The sequence below is a fragment of the Dama dama genome, chromosome 18 (assembly GCF_033118175.1).
Source record: "Dama dama isolate Ldn47 chromosome 18, ASM3311817v1, whole genome shotgun sequence".
In the NCBI taxonomy this organism is placed as follows: domain Eukaryota; kingdom Metazoa; phylum Chordata; class Mammalia; order Artiodactyla; family Cervidae; genus Dama; species Dama dama.
Window position 1 is genome coordinate 96,834,112 of NC_083698.1, and position 16,323 is coordinate 96,850,434.

Sequence of the window (16,323 nt, forward strand, 5' to 3'; positions counted from 1 at the left end):
TCAGCAGACAACAGGACATTCAGAATCCACAACAGAAACAGGAAGAACAGGAATAAGAAAGCTGAAAATTCATCATATTCAATCTGCTCAACCATCCATCTCTCAGCTGGGCCGAGCTTAATTTCAGTTTCCTCCTATAAGTCAAAAGGAAACACTGGGTTCCTTTTGATTTAAAACCCACCTCATGTTCCTAAGGTGTAAACACAGCTGAAACACCAAATAGTTTTTTTTTTTTACTTCTTCTCTGCCTTTCTTTCTCATCAAACACGAAAATGTGAACAAAATGTATGTGTACATTAAGACTGCCAGGGTCACTGGCTCCTTCAGTTAGAACATGATGTCCTGGAACCGCAGGGGGTCAAGCTGGTCTCTATCTGGGTTTGGGCTTGACCTCCTCGGCCTCCTCAGCCCACAGTCTTAGGCCTTCCAGCTGCTTCCAAATGTAGGTCATGGGCTGCAAGGAAGCCCTGGAAGAAAACTTGAAAATCTAGAGCAGAACCAGAAGAACAACTCCTGGTAACGCCTGAGAAATGAATACCACCTCACGGTGGTAGGAAGTTAAAAGTCATAGCTACAAAGATTGCCTTCAGGTTCTATGGTTACAAAAAATTACAGTATTTCCCCCACTCAATCCCACCCTCCTTTCCAATGCCCAGCTCCTAAGCCACCTGTAAATGGAAGGAGGCAGAGGTTGGGGAGGGAAACACACCATATTTTAAGTTTTTAATTGTAGCCTCACTGACTCAACGGACATGAGTTTGAGGAAACTCCGGGAGATAGTGAAGGACAGGAAAGCCTGGCGTGCTGCAGTTCATGGGGTCACAAAGAGTAAGACATGGCTGAGTGTCTGAACAACAACAACTGAAATCTTTACATCTGCTCCTAACTTGTCTAAAATAAATTTTTATTCAAAGGAAACAAAAAACAGCCTACACACACTCTCACAAATACAGGTTTGAGGCTCTTTGGACCAACCTGGCTTCTTGTTGGGATTACAAAAGGAAGCTTGTCTGCGACTAATTGTAAAAAACAAAGTTAAAATCAAAAGCTGTCGCAGGTAACTCTGGCTTATGAATCCACATTCCAAAAGTGTGTAATGGTGGGATGTTGATGCTAGGGTAGGTTGTGTGTGGTGTGAGGAGGTCAGGGAGTGTATGGAAACGGTACTTTCTGCTGAATTTTGCTGTGAACCTAAAGTGGGTTAGTCATTCAGTCATGTCCAACTCTTTGCGACCCCATGGACTGTAGCCCATCAGGCTCCTTTGTCCATGGGATTCTCCAGGGAAGAAAACTGGAGTGGGTTGCCATGCCCGCCTCCAGGGGATCTTCCCAGCCCAGGGATTGAACCTCGGCTCCCGCACTGCAGGCAGACTCTTTACCATCTGAGCCACTAGGGAAACCTATGAAACTTTTTATTTTTATGATTTACTTATCTATTTATCTGGCTGCAGGGGGTCTTAGTTGCAACACCCAGGCTCTCTAGTTGCAGTACATGGCCTTAGTGGCCCCACAGCATGTGGGATCTTAGTTCCTCAACCAGGCACCGAACTTGTGTCCCCTGCACTGCAAGGCAATTCTCAACCACTGGACCACCAGGGAAGTCTGTGAACCTAAAGCTGTTCTAAAAAAGTTGTCTATTTTTTTTTTTAACTTGAACCCCACTGCTTCTTCCCTGTGCAGTCAGGATGCAGAATTCTCTTTTTTTTTTCTCTACTTTCTTCTTGCTTGGGCCAACTTCAGTCCTGGAAGCAGAGTCCTCCTCCCATTCCCCATTCCTCCCGGGGAGGTTTGAGGGCCTTGAAAATGACATCCTGGATATAGGGCAGCAGAGAGTAAAGACAGCATTGAGCCACAGCATGCAGGGGGCATAGGGAGGACTGGAGGATGTCCCCCACCCAGAGTTCCCCTTGTAGGTCCTGAAACAACAGGCACCGCTTGGAGCTGCATGTTTTCTTTGAAGTGGCATCATTTATTTTAATGTCCCTCTCACTGGAAAGCCCTTGGGTTCATACATTTATTACAAAAACCACTTGTCCTCACCTTCCCCCTGTTACTACGTCATTAAAAATGGGGCCAATTTGGTTTTTTTTGTATTTTTCTACCATGTGAATAGTGTTGATGTCTCTGTGATCGAACTCCTCTTTGGCAACTACTGTGTCCACGTGATACTTTTTCATTTAGAAGAGTCAGCAGAAATATAGAAAGGAAAATGCTCAAACTTTACAGGCATTTGATAAATTTCAACTCTCTGAGTCCCTGGTGGCTCAGACGGTAAAGAATCTGCCTGCAATGCAGGAGGCCTGGGTTCGATCCCTGGGTGGGGAAGATACCCTGGAGAAGGGAATGGCAACACACTCCAGCATTCTTGCCTGGGAAATTCCACGGACTAGGGAGACGAGCGGGCTACAGTCCATGGGATTGCAAAGAGTTGGATGAAGTGAAATGAGAGCCGCTCAGTCGTGTCCAACTCTTTGTGATCCCATGGACTGTTCTCCAGGCCAGAATACTGGAATGGGTAGCCTTTCCATTCTCCAGGGGATCTTCCAAACCCAGGAATTGAACCCAGGTCTCCTGCAATGCAGGTGGATTCTTTACCAGCTGAGCCACCAGGGAAGCCCGAGTTGGATACAACTGAGCAACTAATGTTGCAGTTGTTAACCCTCTTATACAGATATCACGAGTCCAGAGAACCCTCCTTCTACACGCCCCAAAGCCTGAGACCCGTAAATGACAGATGCACAAAGGGACGCCAGCATGAACTCCTCCTCAAGGATGAGAACGATGTCAGGACTACAGGGATTCAGTCAGAAGAGAATGAAGAGAGGACTTTTGTAATACTGCGCAGGCACCAGGACAGTCTCCAGGGCTAATTTTGAGGATGAAATTTACAAAAACAAAAGGAAAGAAAGAGGCACTGTTGTATAGATTATCCACCACGCATATTTACTCCCAGCGGCCGCCCTTCTGCAGTTTCTGCTCTCGGCTGGCAGCAAGGCCTCCACTCCATCGGCACAAAGCCACAGAGCCGCCCACAGGTATAGACCCCCGGGGCCTTGGCGACTCCGGACACAGTCCCGCCCTGAGCTGACACCATACAGTGGTCCAGGGCTCGGCGGGCCGCTGAAGAACACACAGTCCTTCTTTATCTTGACCACCCTGTAGCCACCCTCCCCTCTTTTGGACCCTGTGATGGGATTTTCCTGGATTTTCTCCACTTTTTCTGCTGATTCCTTCTGCGTTCCATCTGCAGATTTCTCTTCTGCTGACCCTCCCCAGGTCCCCAGGGCTGCATTCTCAGCCCTGCTCTCCTTCTTCTCACTCTCTCCCTGATCTCCCTGGACTACTGGCTTCACTTCTCCCCTGTGAGACTCATAACACTCAAATCGGCATCACCAGACCCTTCTCCAGAACTCCAGACCCATGTTTCCAAACGCCGTTTAGATATCTCTCCCGAATGTTCCATGAACACACCATATCGCCATGTCCACAACTCAACTCCTTTTCTTCCCCACCAAACTCCTCCTTTCTCGACCAAGAGCAGCACCACCAACTCTGTCTGCTACATCAGAAAACAGGACGCTGGGACTTCCCTGGCGGTTCAGTGGTTGAGACTCTGAGCTTCTACTGCTGGGGACATGAATTCAATCCGTGGTAGGGGAATTAAGCTCCTGAATGATGTGCAGCACAACAAACAAAAAGCTAACAGGACGTCGCCCATATCCCTTCACGGCCCACTGCTACCAAGTCTCTGCATCCAGCTCCTAACCTTCTCTTGCATCCGTATGCTCCTCTGTATGGACAAGTTCAAGGCCCTCTTGTGCCCTGTCCTACTTTCATGAAGGACACAACCAGCCAGCAGATCATCTTGCTGCCACAAATTCTCCCCTCCAACCCGTCCTTTATAACCACTAGGGTTTCCTTGAGAAAACACATTTCTTCCCCTCTTTTTCAGTTAAAAGTCTTAAGAGCTGCCCACCCTGCAGCCCACAAAAGAATATCCAAATGGGTTAACAAAGCAGGCAAACTTGGTACGATCTTATCGTTATCCCCCAACACTCCCCACAGAACACCCTACTTGAAATGATAAAAAAACAACTTGGAAGTCACAGAATCAACTATGACATTTTATACAGTCCTACTCTGTACCTACTATTCCTATGGCCCAGAGAACTCCTATTTATACTTCAGGACCCAATGCAAACATCATCTTTTTCATGAGAGGCTCTCCAATTCTTCATCTCCTTTAGATCCGTTACTCCACCCTATGTGCTCCAGAAAGACTCTGAATATGGCTTCAAAGCATACACCAGGTATTTAATGACTTGTGATTTAATTACTTATTTACATATCTCCCTTTCCATTTGGCTGGGAGAACCATGAGGACAAAAATGCATACTCTCCTGCCTAGAACACATAGGCTTAGAAAAGCAGTTCACTAATCACTAAGTTCCTTTAGGAAGGACCAGCAATGAGAGATGTTTCCCCAGGATGTACAGACAGGAAGAAAGGGGAAGGAAGGAGTTAATGGCTGAACCGTTCAAATGCTATGACTGGTAACCTTGGATTTAAATTTCTGTTTATCACAATTGGCCGGTGAAAAAGCATTTTCATCACGAATCCTTGTTTCCTTCAAGTTTTCTAAAAACATAGCCCTATCAGTTTGAATCCTGCAGGCTCTTTCTCAGCCAAAAGGAATTTCCCTTTAAACAAAAACTATTCAGACATTTCCAAGATATGAAATGTTATTTAAAAAAAAAGAAAAACAAGATTTTCCACTCAGACGACTAGAAAACTGTTTGTAGGTTTTTTTTCCCCAGACTCCTCTTACTTGCCAAGAAGTCTGAAGAGGGTTTTATGTGTGTGTGTGTTTCTGATGTTAAAAAAAAAATGTTCCTACCTCTGTGCCTCTCTGTTTTTCCATTCTTTATTTTGTCTGGATTTTACTGAGGCAAGGTTTTTAAGTCAGAAGACAAGAAGCTATGAAATGCAAAACTATATCCACTGAGTTACCCAAACGAAAGAAGCAATCAACTGAACTTTATTGTTGCTGTTTTAAATCACCCTTTTTTAAAGATCAAGAGTGGGAGCATGATGCTCAGCACAGAACAGTGGAGTTAAAAGGAACCTCTGGGACCGTAATACAAACACTGCACTTTAGAGCAGCATAACCCAAGGAGGAGGATGTGAAGTAACTGGTACTATAGTGAGTTTACCAAAGAAAAATTCTCTTCCAAGATACTTCTAAGAAAAACGAGGCATAGACGTTTGAGTAGCTCAGAGTAACCCATCTCATCTCTTTAAAAGCTCTTCAATAATGTCAATAAAGTTTAGATACACAAGAACAGAGCAACTCAAAGGCAGGCAATTCAACACGGGGCAACTGCAAATGGGCTTGACAGCATTTACACACACCCAAAGGATCAATGGCACACAATATAAGAGGTGATGTCTGACTTTCTTATGGACCTTCCACTTAGTCCCAGAAAAAAATCAGACATACCACTGTGGAACACCACAAAGGGCTTCCCAAGCTGAAGAATAAGCACAAGCCCACCCCAGCCTGCATCTGATGGGTGACCCTGACTTGAGAAACAGCTGGGTCCCAGCGGTGACTTGTGAGCGTCTCATGGGTTTACTCTTCAGTAGAGCCGGGTCACTAAACATCCCCTAAGATCACAGGGGTGCGATGATCAGGGGGATCAAAGTGTCCCCAGCTCTTCTCAAAGTCCCGCAACAGGAAGATTCAAAAGTCATCCAGCCAGAGCTGCTCGATAGCTCATGATGGCCCAGAAGAATCGTGGGTCATATTCCAAAGATCTCCCAGTTTCCATCCACTGACAACTAACAGATGTAAAGATCTGAGAATCAGCTGTACTGAAGCTAACAGAGGAGCCCAAGAGAGCACAAAAGATCAAGTACCAAATGCTCACATTTAATAGATGGTTAGGCAGCCGGCAAAGGAGGAAACACGAAGCGTTCCAGGTGTCACCAAAGCCAAAGCAAAAAGGAGTTACAAGGTGACCATGTGGTCAGTCAATATCGCCAAATGTCTCCATGAGGCCTTGCAGGTAGGGATGGAGAGAAGATTAGTGGATCCAGCGGTTGGAGAGAAGTTGCAGACCCCTGAGGCAGCAGTAGGAACCAGAAAATACAGGAGGCCGAAGTAAAAAGTAGGAAGTGAAGGCCGCAGCCCTTGTCTGAGAAAACCTGGCAGTAAACAACAGAGAAAAACTGAGCAGAGGAAGGGGGCCAGTAGCATCTGGCAAACATGTGTTCAAGGCAGAGACCTGTGTTTACAGCAGAAGGCAGAAACTGAGGAGGAGAGGAAATGAAAATGCGTGAGAGGGAATAATTACAGGTCCCTGAGCTTCCTGAATGATGTCAGACTCCTGCGATGGGAACACCTCCTCCCCAGAAGGAAGACATTTGACTCTGGGGAGAGGGTGAAAAAGTGTGCCCACTATGGGCCTGGCGGATATGTGGGAAGAAACTCAGCCTCAAAGAGGAGAGGGAACTTGCCCAAGGTCACCAGACACAGTGGCCCTGGGTTCCAAGTCTGCCTGGCTCAAAGGCCCACCCCTTTCACAACGCTGCCTTCAACTCTAGTGGAAACTGGGGCTGTTACACAATCACCCCCCACCTCCCATCTTGTTCTCAAAACTAAACAAGAAAAGTCACTGACATCAAACTACCCAACTCACTTTCATATTAAGTTTTCAGACTTGCAGAGGCTTTCATAAGCATCCAGAGTTTTAAAAAAAATACATTAACAGAAGAGACCAAGGCCATCGAGCTTCTCCAAGACTGCCTCCCTCTATGTAACCAGGCATTAAACAAGTACCACAAATCTCTGAGCATTGTGAACTTGGTTGTTGCTGGTGTTCAGTCATTAAGTCACGTCCAAATCTTTGTGAGCCTATGGACTGTGGCATGCCAGGCTTCCCTGTCCTTCACTCCTCACTACTGAGAAGTTTGCTCAAACTCATGTCCCTTGTGTCAATGATGCCATTCAACCATCTCATCCTGTCACCCCCTTCTCCTCTTGCCCTCAATCTTTCCCAGCATCAGGGTCTTTTCCAATGGGCCGGCTCTTCACATCAGGTGGCCAAAGCACTAGAGCTCCAATTTCAGCATCAGTTTGGGAGCAGAGCAAAAACAGTCATGTTCCCTGCCTTCAAGGAACTTGTGTTACAGCTAAGCATCTCTCATTTTGGTTCAAGGCCTCAGATTCTCCCCAGATAAATGGGCCATCACCTCCTAAGTGCCTCGCGAGTAACCCAGACACTTCCATTTGGGGAAAAAATGAGGTCACATGGTACTTCACTTGAAAGAGCCGTGAAGGGCATGTGGTGAGCCACATGGGGGGAATACACTCAAGGCTGACACCAATGATGGATTTCACCATTTCCTTTCAGTCTTGCCTCTACTGAGGTAGGGAATGTAAACACTACTCCTTCATTCATAAACTCACTGACTTGGGCAATTCAGACACCCTGCAGCCATAGGCCCTCAATCCTATCAAATGCCCATCCAAGGCCTTAGGCCATTTGCCCCAAGACAGTCCAGAGAGAGCTCAGAGCCATGCCAGGATGAGGCAGGCAGTTTAAGCTGCGAACAAGCACACTCTGACCTTATCCCTGTTTGAACAGCCATATGCAACTGGAAAAAAAAAACTTCTTTGGGAAAACACATCCAGCTTTCTGCCTGCAGAGATGAGGTTACATGGACCTCAAACAGAGCAAGTCATTCTTGTCCTGCACGGTGATCATGACTAAGGCTCGGCTAGTTCCCTCCAGCCCTGATATTTGACCATGACGCAGAGAGTTCAGATAATATAGGTAATTCTACAGTTCCTCCTTCGTGAGTTGGAACACAACAGTACCCTCTCCATGACAGCCTTTGCATGCCTTGCAGTTGTTTAGTTGCTAAGTTGTATCCAACTCATTCGCAACTCCATGGACTATAGCCTACCAGGTTCCTCTGTCCATGAGATTTCCCAGGCAAGCAGACAGGAATGGGTTGTCATTTCCTTCTCCAAGGGATCTTCCTGACCCAGGGATCAAACATGAGTCTCCTGCATCAGCAGGCACATTCTTTACCACTGAACCACCTGGAAAGCCCATGCATGCAGAGCTATTTCATATTTAAAAGTCTCAAAACTTCTTACATTTGCTAGCCCATCTTTATGAGGAAAACAACCATTGGCTAAAGGAACACACCTTTTCATGAAGGAAAGGTCAGCAACTCAGACTATTTTAGCAATGATCATTACAAATGGTCATGCTGGTTGCATCTAAACCAATCAGGTAAATCCCTTTCTAGCCATTGGGATTTAGAAATGATGATGTCAGCCAACCATTGATAATAAAGTTTAAAGAAATCAGTTGGTGGGCTTCTGAAAAGTTTCTTCCATCCTGAAAACAGACACAGGCAAGGCACGACCTCTCTTCTTCCTCTGGATATTGTCATCTTGAATACTTGAGACTCATATGGGTATGAGTTGCTTTCTAGTCACCAACAACTTGAAAATGAAACCTGGAGATGGAATCTAGGTCCACAATGACACTGAGGAGCTCACAAATCAGCCAAACATGTAGCTATACTTTTAGGCATCTTGCAACAGAACATAATAAATCACTTATAATGTAGGAAATGGTAGCTCAGCTGGTAAAGAATCCTCTTGCGATACAGGAGACCTGGGTTTGACCCCTGGGTTAGGAAGATCCCCTGGAGAAGGGAAAGCCTACCCACTCCAGTATTCTGGCCTGGAAAATTCCATGCACTATACAGTCCATGGAGTTGCAAAAAGTTGGATTCGACCGAGCAACTTTTACTTTCACTTTCATTATGTAAGCAATCTGAATCAATTTTCAGTTGCTCACAGCTACAAGCATTGTCCTTTAATTTGATTATTAATCTAGATGCAAGGCCTGATTTCTCCTGCCAGAGCAACTTCACATCAGAGTTCAAGAGAAGATTATCACTCAGGAATCTCTCAAGGAAGTGAACAAGTACAAAACTCAGCATTGTCCTCTCATCTTCCAGAACCGTGTCCAAACCCATCTTCCCCCAACCCATGTCAACCCCATGACAACAACGTTGTAGGAAATAATATAATTGAGTCAAAAACTTTTCACCACGTCAAAGAAAATTCTTTAAATCATCACTAAATCAGTAACACAATGCAAGGCTGCCTTGGGGAGGGAGTTCCCCAAATACTTCTCCCCTCCTCTACCTGGCTATTGCCTTGGGTTCTGCATTTAGAGATTCACCCTTTTAATCTGAAGTAATTATTGTTAAATATAAATGCCCACTTAGAGGGTCACATGTTAAGTGTTATGAATATTAATATTTTTAGTGTTAAGCTTATCAAATCTTTCCTGAGAGCAAAATCAAAGAGAAGGAGCTGGAAAGGGAACACCATTACGGCAAGCACTTGGGGTCCAAGAAGTGAGGGAAACACAAAAGGAGTGAAGGTGAAGAAAGGTGACATAGGGCCTCCAAGATATAATCTATTGACTTCACAATTCTGTCTCCTACTGGAATTCATTACCTTTATTCAGCTGGTGGAGGTCAGATGACCAGAAGTAATGACTTCTCACTCATGAGGACCCAGAGTCTCGCACAGAATCTGACCAGGGACCAACAGTTAGAGATGGACATCACAGTAAAAACTCCCATATCCCACTGGAGCCCTATCAAGTCTCTGGGCCACCAGAAGGGAGGGGAAAGCACCAGCCTCTGAGGTCAGCACCTGCCTTCCAGCAGTCACTGTGGCTGTGGAAGCCAGATGGCCTCACACTCTCACCCCAGGCAGGAGGACCCTCCTCTTAACTCACTCCCCACCTACAACCCTCTGGGCTCAGTCTTTCTTTTATTGGATTATAATTGTTTACAGTGTTGAATTAGTTTCTGTTGTACAACAAAGTGAATTGGCTGTATCACAATAGCCAGGTCATAGAAGCAAGGTAGATGGCCATCTGACAGATGAATGAATGAAGAAGATGTGGTACAGATATCTGATGGGCTCAGTCATTTAACTTTAAGAACCAACTGGATATAAAATTAAAGCACTATAACCATTAAATAATTCTACAAAGAACTCGATTTACACAAATTTAGCATTTAAAATGAGCAGAACTAAAGTAGGAGGTTGGAATTAACAGATAGACACTGCTATAAATAAAACAGTAGTGTGCATCTACTTATAGCATGGGAAACTATACTCAGTATTTTGTAATAACCTATAAGAAAAAAGAATGTGAAAAAAGAAAAAAAATTATATATATAAATAAATCCCTGTGCTGTCTACCTGAAACTAACACGACATTGTAAATCGACTATTTTGTTGTAGTCGTTTAGGCCCTAAGCTGTGTCTTGACTCTGCGACCCAATGGACCCTAGCCTTTCAGGCTGCTCTGTCCATGGAATTCTCCAGGCAAGAATACTGGAGTGGGTCACCATGCCCTTCTCCAGGGGATCAACCCAATCCAGGGATCGAACTCACCAATCTTGCATTGGCAAGCAGATTTTTTACTACTGAGCCACCAGGGAAGCTCAGAAATATCTCAGTAAGATAATAAAATACCAAGCAGAACCTCTGTCATTATCTTTGCAAACACTTGGTATTTCCAACTATATACCTTTAAAAAAAAAAATCATTGTAAACATTGATAAAATCCCTGTTTTTCAGATTGCTAAACTGAGCCATAAGAAAGTTACCAGGAGCATGGAGTATCATACACAAATCCACTGCTAATCTTCCAGCCTCAAAGCGCTTCTTCCCCCAAGCACTCCTGCTTCCTCTATTCATTACCCAAGGCCTTCCCCAATTCTGGGAGTGTTAAGCAAGCATCAGATCCCCATCCCTACAAGGAAATGGAAGCTAAAATCACCTCTAGTCCAGTTTTATGTGGTGCCTTTAAGTTGTCATTATTCAATCCCTAAATACTTTCAGGAGGTAAAACTTTGAACAGTACAAAAGTAATAGTGTGAAAACAACTGCCTCTCTCTCCCTCCCTCTCTTGACCTCTAGTCCCTCAAGTCGCCTTACTAGAAAATCACTAATTATGTTTCTTGAGCATCCTCCCAGATATTGTTGTTGCTCTTCAGTTGCTAAGTCACGTCCGACTCTCTGCGACCCCATGAACTGCAGCACGCCAGGCTTCCCGGTCCTTCACTATCTCCTGGAGTTTGCTCAAACTCATGTCCATTGGATCGGTGATGCCATCCAACCATCTCATCCTCTGCCACCTGCTTCTCCTCTTGCCCTCAATCTTTCCCAACATCAGCATCTTTTCCAATGAGTCAGCTCTGCATCAGGTGGCCAAAATATAGGAGCTTCAGCATCAGTCCTTCCAATAAATAGTCAGGGCTGATCTCCTTTAGGATTGACTGGTTTGATCTCCGTGCAGTCCAAGGGACTATATCCCAGATATAGTTGGTGTATATAATAATATGTATAGATATGATTTATAGACTGTTTTGCTCTTTAAATTGCAAAATCCCACAGCAAATTTCCAGAAGTGTAATCTGCACAGAATCTTAGAGGAAACACAACATCAACGTTAAAAATGTCCAATACTCCAGCAGGTTAAGGGGAATTTGACAAGGTGTCTTACAATGAGTTGAAACCATAAAATACACACTCCTCATTTTCATATCTGCCATCTTTTATGAAATCACTTTTAGCCTGTATCCAAAAGAAGTACACGACTGAAGTGACTTAGCAGTAGCAGCAGCAGCAAAAGAAGTACTCACTGATTTAAAATTATATCTCATCATCTGTATGGGAACTAATTTTTAAGCTTCAAGAGGAACTGCAAGGCTCTAATAATTCAGGATCTAATGAGCAAGTCCAAATTCAATCTATGTACTCCTTTCATTGCACCTGATGGCTCACAGAAGGTGCCTGGGAGATGTGACAATCCCAGCCTCTGGCAATTTCTATGTTTTTAAAATCAGGTAGGTGACAGTTTTGCCAAACAGACATTAGCAATCATGCATGTAGTAGCTAAATCCCTATTTAGAGCAAAAGAGTGATCACGCTAGGAAGGGCTGGCGGCTGCACTGCCACCTTGGTTAAATATTAGCTGCCTTCAGACTCAGCAATTTCTGACTCCCCAAATATCCTTTCCCATCCCCTGACTCAGTTCCTTTTAAGTCTAGATCCTTCATTCATATAGCACAGTGGGCAAGAACTTGGGTGCTGGAGGCAGGCAGACTTGAGTTTGTTTAAATGACCTTTACCAATTTGCTTTACCTTTACCTTTACCAATTTGCTTCAACTCATTAAGCTGCAGCTTCTTTATCTGTAAAACAACTCCTTCATTAGAACATTGAGGGTGTTTTTTTGTTGGGTTTTTTTTTTTTTTTTTTTTTTTGCTACAACGCAGGACATGCAGGATCTGAGTTCCCAGTCCAGGGATCAAATCCATGCCCCAGCAGTGGAAGCAGGAATTCTTAACCACTGGACTGACAGGGAAGTTCCATTGAGATATCATTTTTTGTAAAGCACTAAGTACAATGCCTTTCATCAGAACTAGCTACATAATCTGATACAAAATCCAAATGTGGAGCCCCTTGTTCAAAGATCATTAAGGATTTCAAGATGGCGACAGCATAGCATCAGATTGCGGGGCCCTGTGAGACGGCACGGGTGGCAGGCCTATGAAGCTAGCCCTCCCTTTCAGATGATAAATGTTCAATAGATGGTAACTATATTACCTTACCAGTTTTCCCTCCCTGCAGGCTCTCTACTCCCTATGTGATGCCTAATCTGCTCAACTTGCAAAGTTTCAGTGGGCCTTTCCAAAAACAGGCACTTTGCCTGAGGAGTAACCTGCATTTGCAAGGAAAAAACTGACCCAAATGGGGGGATCTAAAACAGAAGGTGATGATACCATAAGCTCATGCCAGATGCACTCCCACCTGAGGGCCTTTGCTCTGGTTTTTCAACCTGCTGAGATCCTTCTCCCCTCTTTCAAGCCTGTGTTCAGATCCACTTTGCATGGGAAGCTTATTATCATCACTCAATTCACTCTATCCCCCTTACCTCACTCTCATTTTTTCCATAGTACTTTATTGTCCGGCATACTATATCTCTTACTTCTTACGCTTATTGTTTCATTGTTTATCTTTCCTTGAACACACACGCGCGCATAGAGTGTAAGCTTCTCAAGGTCAAGCATTGTGAGATTTTTTTGTTCACTGATATTCCCCAGCTGCTTGAGGGCAAGAGGAGAAGGGGGTGACAGAGGATGACATGGTCGGATGGCATCAACGATTCAATGGACATGAGTTTGAGCAAACTCTGGGAGATAGTGAAGGATAGGGAAGCCAGGTGTGCTGCAGTCCATGGGGTCGCAAAGACTCCGAGATGACTATCAACTGAACAACAACTGCTTAGAGCAGTGTTTTGCACATAGAAGAGACTCAACAACCATTCACTGAAAGAACAAATAAATCTTTGAATGAATGCATAATCAGGCCACCCTTTTTCCAATTGGAGGTCAGGCCATTTCACAAATGGCAATAATAACCAGCTCTGCAACTGGATACTCAATAGAGTTCAAGAAACAGATGGGAAAGTTATCTATTTTGAAATCTCTACCAAACTCCCCTTAGTTTAGAAGGAATATAATCCAGTCTTCTGTGCTACTAAATCTCATCTTTCAACACTAATTCTTATACTCAGTTTGTGGGCCATGACTTGCAACAATGACAAGTGGTATTTTATATGAGAGCTGCCCAGAAGAGAGACAAGTCCCTAAGTGGCAGACATAAAAAATAATTGAAAAGAAAAATCAAATTAGAAGAAAAATAATCACCCGTCACTGCTTCATCACAATGACAGACAAAAACGAAGCTCTTACTACAAAGAAAAAGGTAAGGTCTTTACTCCTGAAACTGTGCATAAAGATGTGAGCCAGTCCGAGCAGTTCTGCCTGGAGTTAATGCCATGGTCACACGTAGCATCTCAAACCCTGAGATCTCACAAATAAGTCCTGAGGCGCAAGGAAGGGAATGTGGACGCTGCACATAATTTATCCCACCAGCAGAAAGACAACCCAAAGCATTACAGCTGCTGGATGAGACATTTTCACAGCATTCGTGAGGACAAAAGAGAAGAGCTGCCCCTCGCACATGGTTAAAGTGTGGCCCACGTCAGGAGAAACATCTGGAGATACTATCAGGAGATATTTGAGGGCCAACCCACTCTCAGTTCTATCTTGGCAACAGGAAGCACATCTGGGCCCCCTAGTCCAAACGCAGCCCACGTGGTCTGCTCGGGACAGGCTGGTCCAGCCCAGCCCAGAAGATCACACCACACATCTGGCTTTTGAGCCAGCATGGGCTTCCACTCCCTCTCAGCCCGCCCTCGGCCTGTTTTCAACAAGCCATTCTCAGCCACCGCAAATGCCTTGGTGGGAATCACAGGGAGGCCCTCCTCCCTTTTCCCAAAATAACGTCAGCCAGAGGCCAAGGCCAGAGAGGTGGAGCCTGCAGGCCATTTTGCAAAAGTTTCAAATATCCTGGCACTGACCCCACTAAAAGAATCATAAAGGGGCAACAGCCAAGCTTCTCATTTTATTAGTATTTCTCCCTCCCTCTCTCAATACAAAATCTGCATTTGTAAAAAGAAAATAGAAACAAAGAGATCTCACAATAAAGTCATAGTCTCAGTGCTGGCTGTTGTAAACAAAATTTCATGTTGCAAATTTAATACTAAACTCTCAAAATTGAAAACTTTTAAAGAAATGTGTGTGTTCTATGAGAGTTTAATGCCCAAAGGGGTCGACTGGGGCATAAGGCTGAGCAAGGAACTGATGAGCTGTCCCACCTTCCCCAAATCCTTTCCGAAATGTGCACTGTCTCAGATTTTCCATACCCCTTTGCTGATCTTTCCTCTGAAGGAGGAGGAAGCAGACTTCTTGGCTGCATGGTTGAAGGAGTCAAATAAAGCAGTCTTTCTTCTAAAAGGAAGGGGCCGTTTTTCAAGACACACACACATACACAGAGGTATATTTCTTAAAATACAAACCAAAAAGTAAAGAGAGGGAGAGAATATGACCGCGAAGGAAAGAAACTGCTACTTTGTTTTGTCCAGTTTTTTTTAAAGCTTCCCACAAAAATCAGTAGCAAACGAAACAGATTATCAAACCATCTACCCCAGCTTTATGGAGCAATAGGAAATGAAATAGCAGATGTGAAAAGCCCTCGGGAAAGAGTATAAGTTGCTAAAGGAACACAAAGGGTCGTTACTGTTATCAAAAATTTTAAAGGGCCAGCGGCCCACCTTCACCTTTCAGCTAGAAAAACCACACCTCTCCCAGATTGCTCCATTCTGGGAAGGCTCTTCCCAAACACTCCCTTCCCAGTTCCTGGTCCCGAGCTGTTCCTTTGATGACAATTCCCCCTCTCCAGCCGCCCCTTCCCGGCCCGCCGAGTCCTCACCGTGTGGTACATGAGAGCCTCGGTCTCCCCGGGCTCTGACAGCTCACTCAGCTTGCGGTCCCACTGCAGGACGCTCTGCTCCCCGCTCTCCAGCACCTCCATGGTGGTCCGAGGCGCGCTGGGCCGAGGATGCTGAGCGCAGGAGGGGAGCGGACTGCGCGGCCTCGGAGGGCGAGATCCGCCTCCGAGTGAGGGTGTGTGCCTGTGTGTGTGCCCGTGTGTGCGTGCGTATGCGTGTAGCTTATGCACTTAGGAAGCAAAACGTTCGCTCCTCTGCCTCAGAGAGAATTGCCAAGGGCTCCGGGTCCAGTGTCCTCGAAGATCTGAGAATCTCCTGAGGAGACAGATTGTCCAGAGATCAGATCGTAGGCTGAGGAGAACAAACCAGGGTGTGCATCCAAAATAAAGGCAGGAGATCAGTTTTCATCCCCAGAAAAGCCCCTCTCAATAAGCCCACTCTCCGCTACTGCTCCAGACTCAAAACTTTGAGACTCCCCAGGGCTCCTCAGCTCTGCTGCAGGACGCAGCTGAGAGTCCACCTCCCTCCAGAGCGGGGACCAATCGGATGATCACCTCGCTGCCCTATCCAATCAAAAGTCTTGCTCTCCGCCCAAAGGCAGGGACTGCGGGAAGTCCCCGCCCATGCCCTGGAATGTGGGCAGACAGCGCCTTTGACGTCACCGGGGAACTACTCCGGCTGAAGTGCCGCCTGCAGCCACGGTCTGCGGCAGCAGACAAATGGACAGCTTGGATCCGGAAGTGAAGGACAGGGGGAACAACCAACGAGAAAGGAGAGCCTGGGAGGGCCAGCCAATCAGATAGCGACAAGAATACATTTTATAAGAGGGAGGGTGCGCTCAGTCTCCT

At 45.3% G+C, this 16,323-nt stretch overlaps 1 protein-coding gene across 2 annotated transcripts in view; it reads right to left on the reverse strand.

The window, feature by feature from the left end:
* CREB3L2 (cAMP responsive element binding protein 3 like 2) overlaps nt 1-15,982 on the reverse strand; it is a 133,798-nt gene extending 117,816 nt beyond the window's left edge. The window contains exon 1 of one of the 2 annotated variants that reach the window (XM_061165883.1): nt 15,457-15,982. In XM_061165883.1, coding sequence (XP_061021866.1) covers nt 15,457-15,558 — 102 coding nt within the window. In that variant the 5' untranslated portion in view covers nt 15,559-15,982. The remainder of the gene's footprint in view (nt 1-15,456) is intronic. The other variant, XM_061165884.1, reaches the window with a different exon arrangement.
* Nucleotides 15,983-16,323: the final 341 nt, after the last annotated feature.